We start from the raw sequence: 11889 nt of genomic DNA, 5'->3' as shown, positions 1-11889 counted from the left end.
CAGATTGTCCAAATCAGCCAGGGTCTGGAGGTGGAAAGAAGGTGGAGGAGGAGGAAGAGACTTCCAGAGCCCTTCCCTGCTCCATTCCAATGTCCATAATGGGACTTCCAGGGGACTCCACCAGGGCCCAGCCCTGGGGCTCCATCCTTATAACAGCCCAGTTTACAAACACTTGTGTGGTGGGGACCCCCAGAGGGGGCCACTTTGGTCAGTTGTAAGTGTGGGCCTGGAGAGTGTGGGGCTCCCAGGCAGACAACAGAGGCGGGTGCCGCGGGCAGGAAGGAAGGTGGCAACCTCCCAGTGGTCTTTGCATGCAGGTGTTGGAGAGAGTAGGGAGGAAGCTACAAACCGCATCAACTTGGGAAGACTCCTGGGCATGGTGGGGAAGGCTGGAGCCCCACTCCCAGGGCCAAGGCTGGGAGCGCAGTCCGACAGCCAGCCTGTGGAGGAGCCGAGGGAGGGAGGACGGCTACACCAGCAACCAGTGCCCAAGTCTATGAGGTTAAAACAGTCCCAAAGGGCTGGGGCTGGGGGTTTCCTGCTGCGGGGGCTGGGGCACAGGCCAGGGGCAAGGCTCTATCTCTCCGACTTGACCCGGTAACGGAGCACAAGGTATGCCAGCAGTCGCAGGGCCAGGAAGAAGATACCCAAGACCAGGAAGTCCATGTAGAGCTTGGCATCCTCCACATCCAGTGCTCGGAGGATGCTCTGTGGCTCCCGGAATGGGCAGTGTTCCTCTAAGCATGTCAAGTCTCCTCGCTCCATGCCATAGATCGTCAGGATCACACCCTCAAAGCCATACCTAGGCAAGCAGGGGCATCAGAGCAGGATACAGAGCACAGGGTCCCTGCTCCCTGGGTGAATCACAGGAGCCCAGCTGCAATGCTTTCATCCCTGGGGGCCAGCCAGGGTGCTCCTGCCACAAGGATAGGAGGGCAAGCACCAGACTCAGCACAGCCCAGGAAGACCTGGACATGGCCTCCTGCAGGGAGAAGTAAGGACAGATGGGAAGGGGAGGGGCACTGACCTCACATAGGAGAGGTAGGAGCTCCATTGCAGGTAAGTGGGGATGGTCTTGAAGCTGACAAAGAAGCCAGAGAACAAGAGGACAGGGATGGCGGTAACTGGGCCCACAAAGGTGGCCACCTGGAGGGGAGGGGGAAGGGGCCAGGCAGTCATAGGGGTGGCCAAGACAGACCCAGGCCCGGGGTGGCCCCAGGGTTTCCCATAGGTCCATCCCATCCCTTATGCCAGGCCCTGCTTCCTCCCACAAGACTCTGTCCCTCCTTGGGGATCTCCACCTGCCAGCTTTCCCACCTGCAGGGAGTTGGAAGCAGCTCCAATCAGCAGCCCCAAAGACTGGGCCACCAAGGCAGTGGCAGTGGCCAGAGCTGAGAAGAGTAGGAAGCGGCTGGTCTCAGCTGGCTGGCCTGTCATCCAGTAGACGATGCTGCAGTACACCATCGGGCATACCACCTGGGGAGCAGGCATGAGGCTGGGCAGCAGACCGCAAGCCAAGGGCACAGTGGCCAAGACCCTCCACTCTACCAGGACATGAGCCTCTAGAACACCTATTCCCAGAGGGCCCCATGCCTATTCTCACCTCCACACTGTTGTTCATGACTGTCCCCCCAGATTAACACATCCCCTTACTCCCTGACTATATGAACCTCACTCGCCTTCTAGTCCCACCTCTTCCATTAGGCCCACTCTGACCACTTCAGACAGTGACTTCTCTCTCCTCTGAGCTCCTAAAGTCCTTTCCATGTGACCAGCTTATTCCTTATATTGTTAATTAATTAACTCTCCATAGGAGAATGTTTTATTCTCTCTATGAGACTATCAATTCCTGGAGGGCAGAGACTGAGCCCACCATGTACAGTTGTGCAGGTTGTTTCCTGCACAAGGGTGCCCAACTGAGAAGCAACCAGAGGCCAAGATCCAGCCTGTGCTGTTCTCACTAAGCCATGCACCCTGGCACAGTGCAGCGGCCACCTGAGGATGGGGCTCCTTTTTCTAATTTGCACAGAGGTGCCCTGTGGATTATTGGTGGCCCTGATGCTTGGAACTGGGTAGTAGTAGCAATAACAACAAAAAACAGCTAACATTCATTGGGTGCTTAGTATGTGCCAAGCACTTTCCTAAGTACTTTAAATGTATTGACTCATTTAATTCTCACAAACAACCAGAGGTAGACACTATCATCATTCCATTTTATAGATGGGAACACTGAAGCAAAGAGAGATTGGTGACTTGCCCGATGTCTCGCAGCTAGCAAGAGGCTATAAGACACCACAGCCTACACTATTTTTTACCGCCTCTAATGAGATTTACAGAGTCATTTGTAGGGTTATTGTTTTCATTGTTTTCTGTTGGTTGTCAGTTGTCACTAGAACATAAGTTCCACAAGGTCAAGACTATATCAGTCTAGTTCACTGCTGTATCCCTAGTGCCTGGTCTAGAGCCTAGTGCAGGGTACAGACTCACCACCTATTTACTGAGTGAGCAGAAAGAAAGGAAAGGAAAGGATGGAAGGCAACAGGCTGAATGGGGTAAGCAAGCAAGAATGAAAGGAGCAGGACAGGATGGAGGCAGTGGGTGAGGTGGTGGAAGAGACTCACCTGAAAGGGCACATCGGCCATGGTCTTGGCCAGGTAATATGCTTTGAGGCTGTACCAGTAGTTGAGATGCTCCCTCATAAAGACTGCCATCTCTAAGGGGACTGAGGATATAGGCAGATTAGGCACAGCTGGCCAACACCCTGGCCCCTTCCCGGTACCCCAGCACATATGCCCCTTGCAGCTCAGCTCACAGGTGAGCACGGTTGGCATCAGGGCAGCAAACATGAGGAACAGCATGGAGAAGAAGAGGCAGCCAGTGTTGTTGAAGACCTTGCTGGCATCATCACCAATGTGCAAGTAGAGGAGACCAATGAGCACACCGATCACCACGTGGGACATAAACCGCAGGTGGGTCAGGACCTGTGGGAGGCATCATCACCAGTAGAGGGTGTGTGTCACAGGCCAGGGATGGGCAGGCCACACTGGGTAGGAATTCGGAGCTTCCCTCCCAGGCACATAGACCCACAGGGGCATTGGGGGCTGCTGAGGGAGACTACCGACTCCTATCCCAGCTGCTAGGATCCTACAGTCCAAAAGGCCAGGCCTGTGCCAGCTTCCTCTCCCCCACTCTGGCGCCTCACCGTGTCCCTGAGGATGGACAAGAAGGTCCTTTTGAAGAGGATGCAAAACTGTGTGAGGGTGCTGGTGGCAAAGGTGTGGCTTTCAATGGGATCCACTTCCTGGAAAGAGGAAATTGGATCAGGTGAGCCTAGCCCACCCACCCACTGCCCACTCAGTTCAGTGAATGGGAAAACCCCTGACCCCTTCCCCAAGGCAGGGCTCCTCCAGGTCTACAGGAAACTCCTCCACCATTGGGTTGTGTACCTGGAAGCTGGGCTTAGGGGTGTGAGTCAGAGAGAGATTCAGAGAGAGATACAAGGAGAAGGTAAAAACTTGGGAGGGAGGAAATGGGAAGGGAGTCAAGCATACCATGATGGCTAATAGTAGATTAGTCACTTCCTTAATCCATCAGATACCTAAGGGTATAATTCCTTTATGCCACCTGTTTTGCAATAATATTGTTTAATAATGATAATAATGACAATAATAACAGGAATAACTAACTCTACTAGTTTTCAAGGGTTATAGTAACTCATTTAAGGAAGAGAACCTGGCACTGGACAAGCACCTGCTATACCAGCTACAGTGCTAAGAGCTTTACATCATTATCTAATTAGTCCTCCTAAAAACCCTGTGAGGTATCATCACCTCCAGGTTAGAGATGGTAGTAAGCGAAACAGGCCATGAGGCCAGGGACAGTGTCAGTCTTGTTTACCAGATGGGCATTGTGCCTGCACTGAGTACAACATACTACAGATGCTCAATAAGAATTTGCTGAATGAATAAGTGAATAAGAAAACTGAAGCTCAGAGGTAAAGAAACATGCCTAAGGTCACACAGCTGTTATTAGGTCTATTCCAAGTTCTGGGCTCTTTCTAGTACCCAGTGTTTGCGATGCCTCTCAGGGACAGCCCCTTTGGCAGGGCCACTGTCCATGGTCTGGTATGCCCTCCTCCACTCTGCCCTCCCGGCCCTCTCCACCCCTACTCACCGGAGGGCAAGGGGGACAGGGAGCAGGGACTTCATTCTTCTCACGGCTGCTCTTCTTCTCAGCCATGGCACATAGCCCGTTCTGCACAGCCCTGAATAGCATGGGGTTCAGGTCTCCATACTCGCCAGAGGCCACCTCGATGACTGGGGGACACAGAAGGGAGTGCTCAGCTAAGATTCACTCTCGTTTCCCAAAGGCAAGACAGCCCCTCCTTGGGTATGTGGGGAAGGCAGGTGACAATGAGATCTTTGATCCCAGGAGGCCTGAGCACATGACCCAAGCCCCTGGGGTTTGGCCCAGCACTGCATTCCAGCCCCTACCAACAGACCCACACTCACTGAAATCGGCTGGGTTGTGGTAGGTAGGGCAGTGCAGGCCCAGCCCCTTCAGATAGGGGATCAGGTTGGTGACCATGCCCTTGAAGATGCACTGACCCTGGCTCAGGATGTAGAGCTGAGGAAGAAAGAGAAAGGTAAAGAAAAGATGACCAACGGGCCAGGCAGGAACCCTGCCAGTACCTCTACTGACCCTTTCCATCCCTCCAGCTCAGGACAATCTTCTCTGAGGCTCAGAGACACTCACCTTGTCAAACATCTCAAAGAGCTTGGCACTGGGCTGGTGGATGGTGCAGATGATGGTACGACCCCCCTGGGCCAGGGACTTCATGAGGGACACCACTTGGAAACAAGAGGCGCTATCCAGACCACTGTCCAGAGAGAGGCCACCAAGGGGCCCAGTGAGGTGGGCAGGGCCAAGAGAAGGTAGTGTTTGGGGTGGGGCAGCTGCTGTAAAGGGAATGGAGCTGGCGAGAAGGGGTCACCCTAGCCACCCCCATACCCTGTATGGTTCAGGTATTTGGAGGTAGCCAGAAGCACAGAGCACTGTTCAGTTTAACAACCATATATTGAGCACCTGTTATATGTCAGGCATTGGGATTACAATGACATATAAATAAGACATAGACTCTGGACTGTAGGGAAAGACAAGCACACAGATTATTTTAGGTAATGTGGAAAGTGCTGTAGCAACAGGGGGTGAAAGTGAGGGAGAGGATTCCGCTTTGCTGTAGCAAGGTGTTGAAGGGTAGTCAGAGAAGTTTCCTGAGTGAGCCTGGAAGAAGTAAGAGCTAAGGCTAGTGAAGATGGAGGTGTGGTGGTGAAGGGCATTCCAGGCAGAAGACACAGCATGGGCAAAGCTTAGAGGCGTGGAACACATGGCTTGACCAGGGAATTACAAGCAACTCAGTATTATTAGAGCATAAAATATAAGACATGAAGCTGCAGAAGTAGGTTCAGACCAGGACCTTACAAGTCATCTGACTTTATTCAGAACAAATGGGAGTCATGGCATGTTTTTAAGCAGCAGAGTATGTATCACCAGATTGGCTTTTAAAAGTTCACCCTGAGGGCTGGCCCGTGGCTCACTCGGTAGAGTGCGGTGCTGATAACACCAAGGCCACGGGTTTGGATCCTATATAGGGATGGCCAGTTAGCTCACTGGCTGAGCGTGGTGCTGACAACACCAAGCCAAGGGTTGAGATCCCCTTACCGGTCATCTTTAAAAAAAAAAAAAAAAAAAGTTCACTCTGGCTGCAGTTGGGAGGAAGAATTGGCTGGGAGATCCTGGAGATGAGCAGATGACAGTCTGTTGGAGATGTCCTGAACTTAAGCACTGGTACTAGGGATGGGGCAGGGCAAATCTGAGAGATACCAAAATGAGGTGGAATCAACAGGACTTGATGACTGATGACCGTGGGGGAGATAAGGAGAGGGAGGCATCAATCAAGGAGGACATCCAGATCCCTGCCTGCATGAAGAATGGGGCTGCTTACAGCAGCAGGATTGGCAAGGATGAAGATGAGGAGTAAACCCTTATCTTGGCCCCAGGGGGCTGCAAACAGAGGCTCTGGTCCCCAGCCATGGAGAAGACGCAGCCTCCAGCCCTGGCTCAGGGCTGAGAGGAGGGGGCATCCTGGTGAGGGGAGAGGGGGAGAACTACCTGGTGGGCTCATCAAAGAACATGACAGGTGGGTTGTTGACCAGCTCCAGAGCAATGGCCAGGCGCTTCCTCTGTCCCCCGGAGAGCAGGGCTGTCCTCGTGTGGGAGCAGGACATCAGGCCCAGTGCTGTCAGGATCTCTGTCACCTGGCCCCACCCCCACCCACCCCAGGTCAGCTTCAGAGTCTCTGCTTGCCCCAGGCAGCACCCCGATTTCAAAAAGCATCTCTCTTAAGTCCATTTTCCAAGCCTTGGTCACCACTCTCCCCCACCCCCAGCTTGGGGCCCCAGAACTCAGTAGCAGCACAAAGAGCAATAATCCCATTGCCTCCCTTTCCCCACTCACCAGCTCCTTCTTCACCTCTTGCTTCTCACTCAGCTTCAGATTAGCAGAGACCTGGGGCCCAGAGAGTGCGTGAGAAAGGTTTGTGTGGGAGGGGGCACTGCCTTGACCCCTCAGCCAATGAGGAGGATGGGGACAGCAGGCAGAAGGGGGTGGCTGGGAGGAGGGGATGGCCATACAGTCCTCACCATCATGGCTTCTAACACCGTGAGGTGTGGCAGCAGCATGTCATCCTGCATGATGTAGCAGGACATCTTGCGGAAGGTCCTCAGCTCCCGTGGCCTCCCATTGACCAGGACCTGCCCCTTCATTCCAGACTCCCTACAGGGACATTGGTTGGGAATTGGTGGTGGGTATAGGGGTGGGGGGTCAAAGCCACTTCAGAACACCTTCCATGTTTCCCAAGGAATCCTTCTTCCTGGGTCCTGCCCACATCCCATTCCAGTTTTGTCCTCACCTATATCCTGCCAAGATGTTCATGAACGTAGACTTGCCAGCCCCCGAGGGGCCCATGATGCCAATCAGCTCCCGGCGGCAGAATTTACCTGATAGGCACTTGAGGAGGGTCTTATAACCTGCAGTGAGGGAGAGAAGAACTCTTGGTCAGGGCTACAGTGAACAGAGGCACCCCCAGAACTCTTAGGAGCAGCCACAGTTATTAGTGAAACAGGCAGTCCCTGCTCAGTGTGATTTGGGTTAGGATGGAGAAGCAACCCTCAGAGCTCCAACAATAACTTGTACCCTGTCATCCTGTCCTAAAAATGACCACCACTAATGTCAAAGTATCAGAGGCAACAATCCTCTTCTGAAGGCCATGGGAAAAGCCCATGAATCTCACGGATGGGCATGGAGAGGGCATCGAGGTTATAGGAGACCCTGCCCTTCTTCTGTAATCACAGTGGTCACAGTCTCAACCCCTCAGGAAGATGTTCCTACTGATCCAGCCAGAGCTGGCTGACTGTCCTCTGTGTCCCCATAGCACTTCTCATATGCTAACACTTTCATTACTTGATGTGCCTGTCACTTGCCCTCTTCCCCCAGCCTCTTAGTGAGCTCCTTGGGGGCAGGGTCTGTGTCATATTCATCTTCGTAATCTCAGCAGGCTGGCATGTAGTAGATGCTCAGTAAGTGTTTGTTCTATGAATGTGTGTTCTCAGAGCACACTCAGGGAGTGTGCCTCATTCTGAAAATGACTTCTACTTTGTACTCTCTCTGCCTACCAGGCTTGTCTCTCCAGCCCCTAACATGGCCCAGTAAAATCTCACCTTTCATTTATTCATTGGGAGGCAGCATATGCATTGAGAGCATCAGTTTGGAGTCAGGTGGATCTGGGTTCAAATAATGGCTCCACACTTACCAGCTGTGTGACCTCGGGCAAGTTGCTTAACCTCTCTGAGCTCCAGGTCCCTCATCTGTAAAATGAGGATGATAGTACCTATCTCATAGGGTTGTTGAAAAGATTCAATGAGATAATATGTGTAAAACATATGACACAGTGCTTGGCACATAGAGTGCATTTTCAAAAGTGATATTTTATTATTAATTTGACAAATGCTTATTGATATCTAGTATATACCAAGCTCTGTACCAGGCACTGGACCAAAAACATAAATAAAAAAATAAAGACAAGGCCAGCCCGTGGCTCACTCGGTAGAGTGCGGTGCTGATAACACCAAGGCCACGGGTTCGGATCCTATATAGGGATGGCCGGTTTGCTCACTGGCTGAGCGTGGTGCTGACAACACCAAGCCAAGGGTTGAGATCCCCTTACCGGTCATCTTTTAAAAAAAATAAAATAAAATAAAATAAAGACACAATTTCTGCACTCAAGGAAGTCATAGTCTACATAAGATTATCTTATGTAAGATAAGAAACCTCTATGATCTGAAGAAAAAATAAGGGTTATAACAGAAGTTCAAATAACATGCTATGAGAATGCTGAAAATGGAATTGACAAGGGTGGAGGGGCAAGGGAAAAATCAAGAGTGGCTTCATGGAGGAGGTGCCACTTGAGCTAAGCCTTGAGGATAGGCAGGATTTCAAAAGGCAGAGAGAAGGCAGAGGCCCTCCAGGCTTTGAAAAGAAAAGCTCTGCTCTATAAAAGCATATATACGTATATAATACAATCCAGGGAACAGAGGGCAGAGCCTACCTGGAGTTACCAGGTGAGACATGGGCAAGGAGAGGAAGGATGAAGCCAACAAGGAGGGCTACACCTGCAGACCTGCCTCGGCAAGGCAGAGACCCCAATCCTTCATCTAGCACTTTACTCACTACCACCCTCTGCGACCCCCACAGAGCCCAATTCCCTTCCTATCCTTCCGCCTTAGCAGAGACAGTAGAGGGATGCTTTACTTCACCCTCCTCCCTCCACTCTACCTAGGACTGTGCTCTGGGCCCAGCTGGGCCTCTGGACATCCCAACAGACAGGAGATCAGCTCCTGCCTACTGTCAGATCCTGATCACACCAACTGCCTGCTTTATGATTTACAAAGCTCATTAGCTCAGCTGCTCCTCTAACAACATAGATGAGGCAACTGGGGCCCAGGGACATCCAGTGACTCACCCAAGGTCACACAGCAAGTTCTTACTAGGAGGGGAAAGTCATGGGTTCCAGCCCTCTGCCTCAGTCATCCTCACCATCCATCGGAAGGACATTTGGTGGTGGCCTCCAGTATATGCCTTTCAGAGCCCCTCACAGGAAGAGATTTCTTTTGCAGGGGAAGAAATTGTCAGTGATGAACCTTCCCCTCATTTGCTCACAGCCAAGCACTGGTGAACACCGATGCCTAACACAAATATGACCTTACACTTGCCTTTCGCAAAGCACTTTCACAAACACCGTCTCAGCTGAGCTTCACAACAAGCCTGAGTGGTGGGTATTCTTATCAGCCCTGTTTACAGATGAGGAAAGTGAGGCCAAGAGAGGGTAAACAGCCTGGCCAAGGTCACACAGCTTACAAGTGACTAGGATCCCATGTGTCTGAACTCCCGCTGTACCACAACTGCTCAGAAGAAAGACGGCCTGCCAGGCCTTGGGGCTGGAGACACACCAGTGTTCTGGTACTGCCTTGGTCAGTAACTCCCTTTACAATTTTGTCAAGTCACTTGATCTTTAGGGCCTCTGATTCCTCATCTATAAAAGGAGGATAGTCATGGGCCGGCCCGGTGGCGCACTGCTACAGTGCGCTGCTTGGGAAGCGCGGCGACGCTCCCGCCGAGGGTTCGGATCCCACGTGCAGACCGGCTGCTCACTGGTTGAGCGAGGTGTGGGAGCAACACCGAGGGTTGCGATCCCGTGGCTGGTCCCGGTCCGGTACGGGCGCGACACTGAGGGTTGCGATCCGTTGCCGGTCACGAAAAAAGACAAAAAGGAAAAAAAGGAGGATAGTCATATCTCCTTCCAAGGACTTAGTAGGGTTATTTGTGAATATTAAGTGAGATCATTAATAATAATTAATAGGAAAGTGTTTTGAAAAATAAGAAGTGCCATATATAATTAGGGGAGACCAATGACAAATCCTTACCTGGGAAAGGTAGAAATCTTCCTCTTTCCATACCCTTTGCTCTTTTTCCTCTCTGCCTACCCTTCATCGCTTTCTGTCCTCTAGGGAAGGGGTGAGGGATTCAAGGGAAATTAGAAGGCAGAGAGAGGAGGGCAGGTGCAGAGAAAGGGGCAAGGAATAGAAGAGATGGCAAAATGGACAGGAGAGCAGAATGGGGCTGGCCAGGTCAGAAGGAGGGGAGGACCTGGTCAGTGGAGCCAATTTGTAGCTGATGAGTTGAAACAAGCAGAGTCCTGGTTCATCCACTCACATTTCTTTTTTATCTTCATTTCTCTTCAAAATTATGAGGAAATGAAAAGGCTAAGGAAATAACTACTACCTCATCATTTTACCCAGAGCCTGGTCTCAGGACAGAAAGGCTGCTGAGGGATAGGGTGCTGGGCAGGGAGGCCAGATGCCTCAGTTTCCATTGGCTCAGGCACTGTGACCTTTTGGTCACTCATGGGTGTGAGGGTGGAGAGTGAAGAGACAGCTCACCCTCAGCCCTTCTCTGAAGCACCCCAAACCTATTTCTTAAGCCTCAGAGAACAATGTCCCAGCTCCACCCTTGGCCCACACCCAGGCTCTGGGAAACAAACCCAGCCTCTCTATTCCCAGCTCAAGCTGCCCAGAGTAGGGGATGCAGGGGATAGTCAGGGTTTAGGGGACCCTGCCCTGATGGGAGGGAAACAGGGGAGATGGGACTGTTGTACCAGGGGAGTTAAGAGAGAGAAAAGAACAATGCAAGGAGCACTGGGAAACCTGACTTCTGGTCCCAGCTCTGTCACTTATTAGTTGTGTGACATTGGTCAAGTTACTCAACTTTCCCGGGCCTCAGTTTCCTTGTTAGTAACATGGGGATGACATCTATCCTGTCAAACCTCCATCCTCCCTGCTTCAGAAGACTGTGGCAAGAATGGAGTAAGATGACAGGAATGAGAACATCTTTAAAAATAGGTCCAAGGGTATTGTTCAACACTGAGGAGAACTCCTGCAGACAGAGCCCCCCACTTTCCAATATCAGCCCTCACAGGCAGGAATCCTCTGTAAAAATAAAGGAGAATGCATCAAGGACCACTAAAGGACCAGAGGTCATAGGGTCTATTTAGAAGAGAAAGCTCCAATAACCGAGTCCCAGAGTGCTCACCCGTGTGGGGCAGCACAGATCCTGGCACCTCCACTGTGCATACTGTGAGCGAGGGACCGGGGCCCAGATTTTAGTGTTCCCACCGGGCTCACTGGTACAGGAACTGCAGAACAGGGGACACTCAGGCCTTATGCTCCGCGAGAGGCAACTCAGCAGGGGCCCACGGCTCCCCACCAGGCTGTTCCCTACCCCTTTTGCGCCAGCAGGGCCCCTCCCGCACAGAATAGGACAGCTCCACGAACTCGATGTCCACAGCCGAACGCTTGGGTAGGTGGGAGAAGCGCTGGGCTTCGGTGATGTGGTTCTCCACCTTCTTCAGGTGCGTGGTCAGCACGGGGGGCTCCGCCCCATCCTCCAACGCCACGGCCATGGCAACTGCCCCCGGCCCTAGTCCACAGCCCACGGCCTCCAGCGCCTTCTCCGCCATCACGCCGCCGGCCTGCAGGAGAGGGCCTGCTCAGTTCGCGGCAGACCCCCGAGCCCCCGCTCAAAGCTCCCTTGCTTTCTAACGCTGCCCCCGCCCCCACTCCCCTCCTCCTCAGCACGGATCTGTCTGTCACTGTTAGCACCCCACTCCCCGCAGCCCAGGCACCTGCCCCCCATCCCCTCTATCCCCGGCGCGCCGACCCTCATTCCCAACCTCTCCTCGGTCCCGGGCAGCCTCAGTCCCAGTCCCAGCCTAAC

At 52.4% G+C, this 11889-nt stretch overlaps 1 protein-coding gene across 1 annotated transcript; it reads right to left on the bottom strand.

The window, feature by feature from the left end:
- Window positions 1-552: 552 nt before the first annotated feature.
- On the bottom strand, window positions 553-11711 carry ABCG4 (ATP-binding cassette, sub-family G (WHITE), member 4). The gene is made up of 14 exons (XM_008577912.1): window positions 11395-11711; window positions 6971-7088; window positions 6702-6834; window positions 6517-6567; window positions 6172-6317; window positions 4756-4879; window positions 4512-4626; window positions 4174-4316; window positions 3203-3301; window positions 2780-2981; window positions 2622-2713; window positions 1318-1476; window positions 1028-1146; window positions 553-802 (listed from the first exon to the last, which is right to left on the bottom strand). The coding sequence occupies exons 1-14, from the start codon at window positions 11630-11632 to the stop codon at window positions 577-579; spliced, it is 1965 nt and encodes a 654-aa protein (XP_008576134.1). The 5' UTR covers window positions 11633-11711; the 3' UTR covers window positions 553-576.
- Window positions 11712-11889: the final 178 nt, after the last annotated feature.

Source organism: Galeopterus variegatus, unplaced genomic scaffold (genome assembly GCF_000696425.1).
Source record: "Galeopterus variegatus unplaced genomic scaffold, G_variegatus-3.0.2 Scaffold1598, whole genome shotgun sequence".
Taxonomy (NCBI): domain Eukaryota; kingdom Metazoa; phylum Chordata; class Mammalia; order Dermoptera; family Cynocephalidae; genus Galeopterus; species Galeopterus variegatus.
The sequence above is the reverse complement of the archived record's forward strand: the minus strand, read 5'-3'. Positions and strand labels throughout refer to the sequence as shown.

What these genes read in the sequence shown, in the direction of transcription:
- ABCG4 (XM_008577912.1), bottom strand. Translation starts at nt 11,632, where the DNA reads ATGGCGGAGAAGGCGCTGGAGGCCGTGGGCTGTGGACTAGGGCCGGGG. An exon ending in GCCCTGCTGGCGCAAAAGGG is followed by an intron (nt 7,089 to 11,394) that starts GTAGGGAACAGC and finishes CCCTCACTGCAG; the next exon opens with GTTATAAGACCCTCCTCAAG. An exon ending in TTCTTTGATGAGCCCACCAG is followed by an intron (nt 4,880 to 6,171) that starts GTAGTTCTCCCC and finishes CTCTCTGGACAG; the next exon opens with TGGTCTGGATAGCGCCTCTT.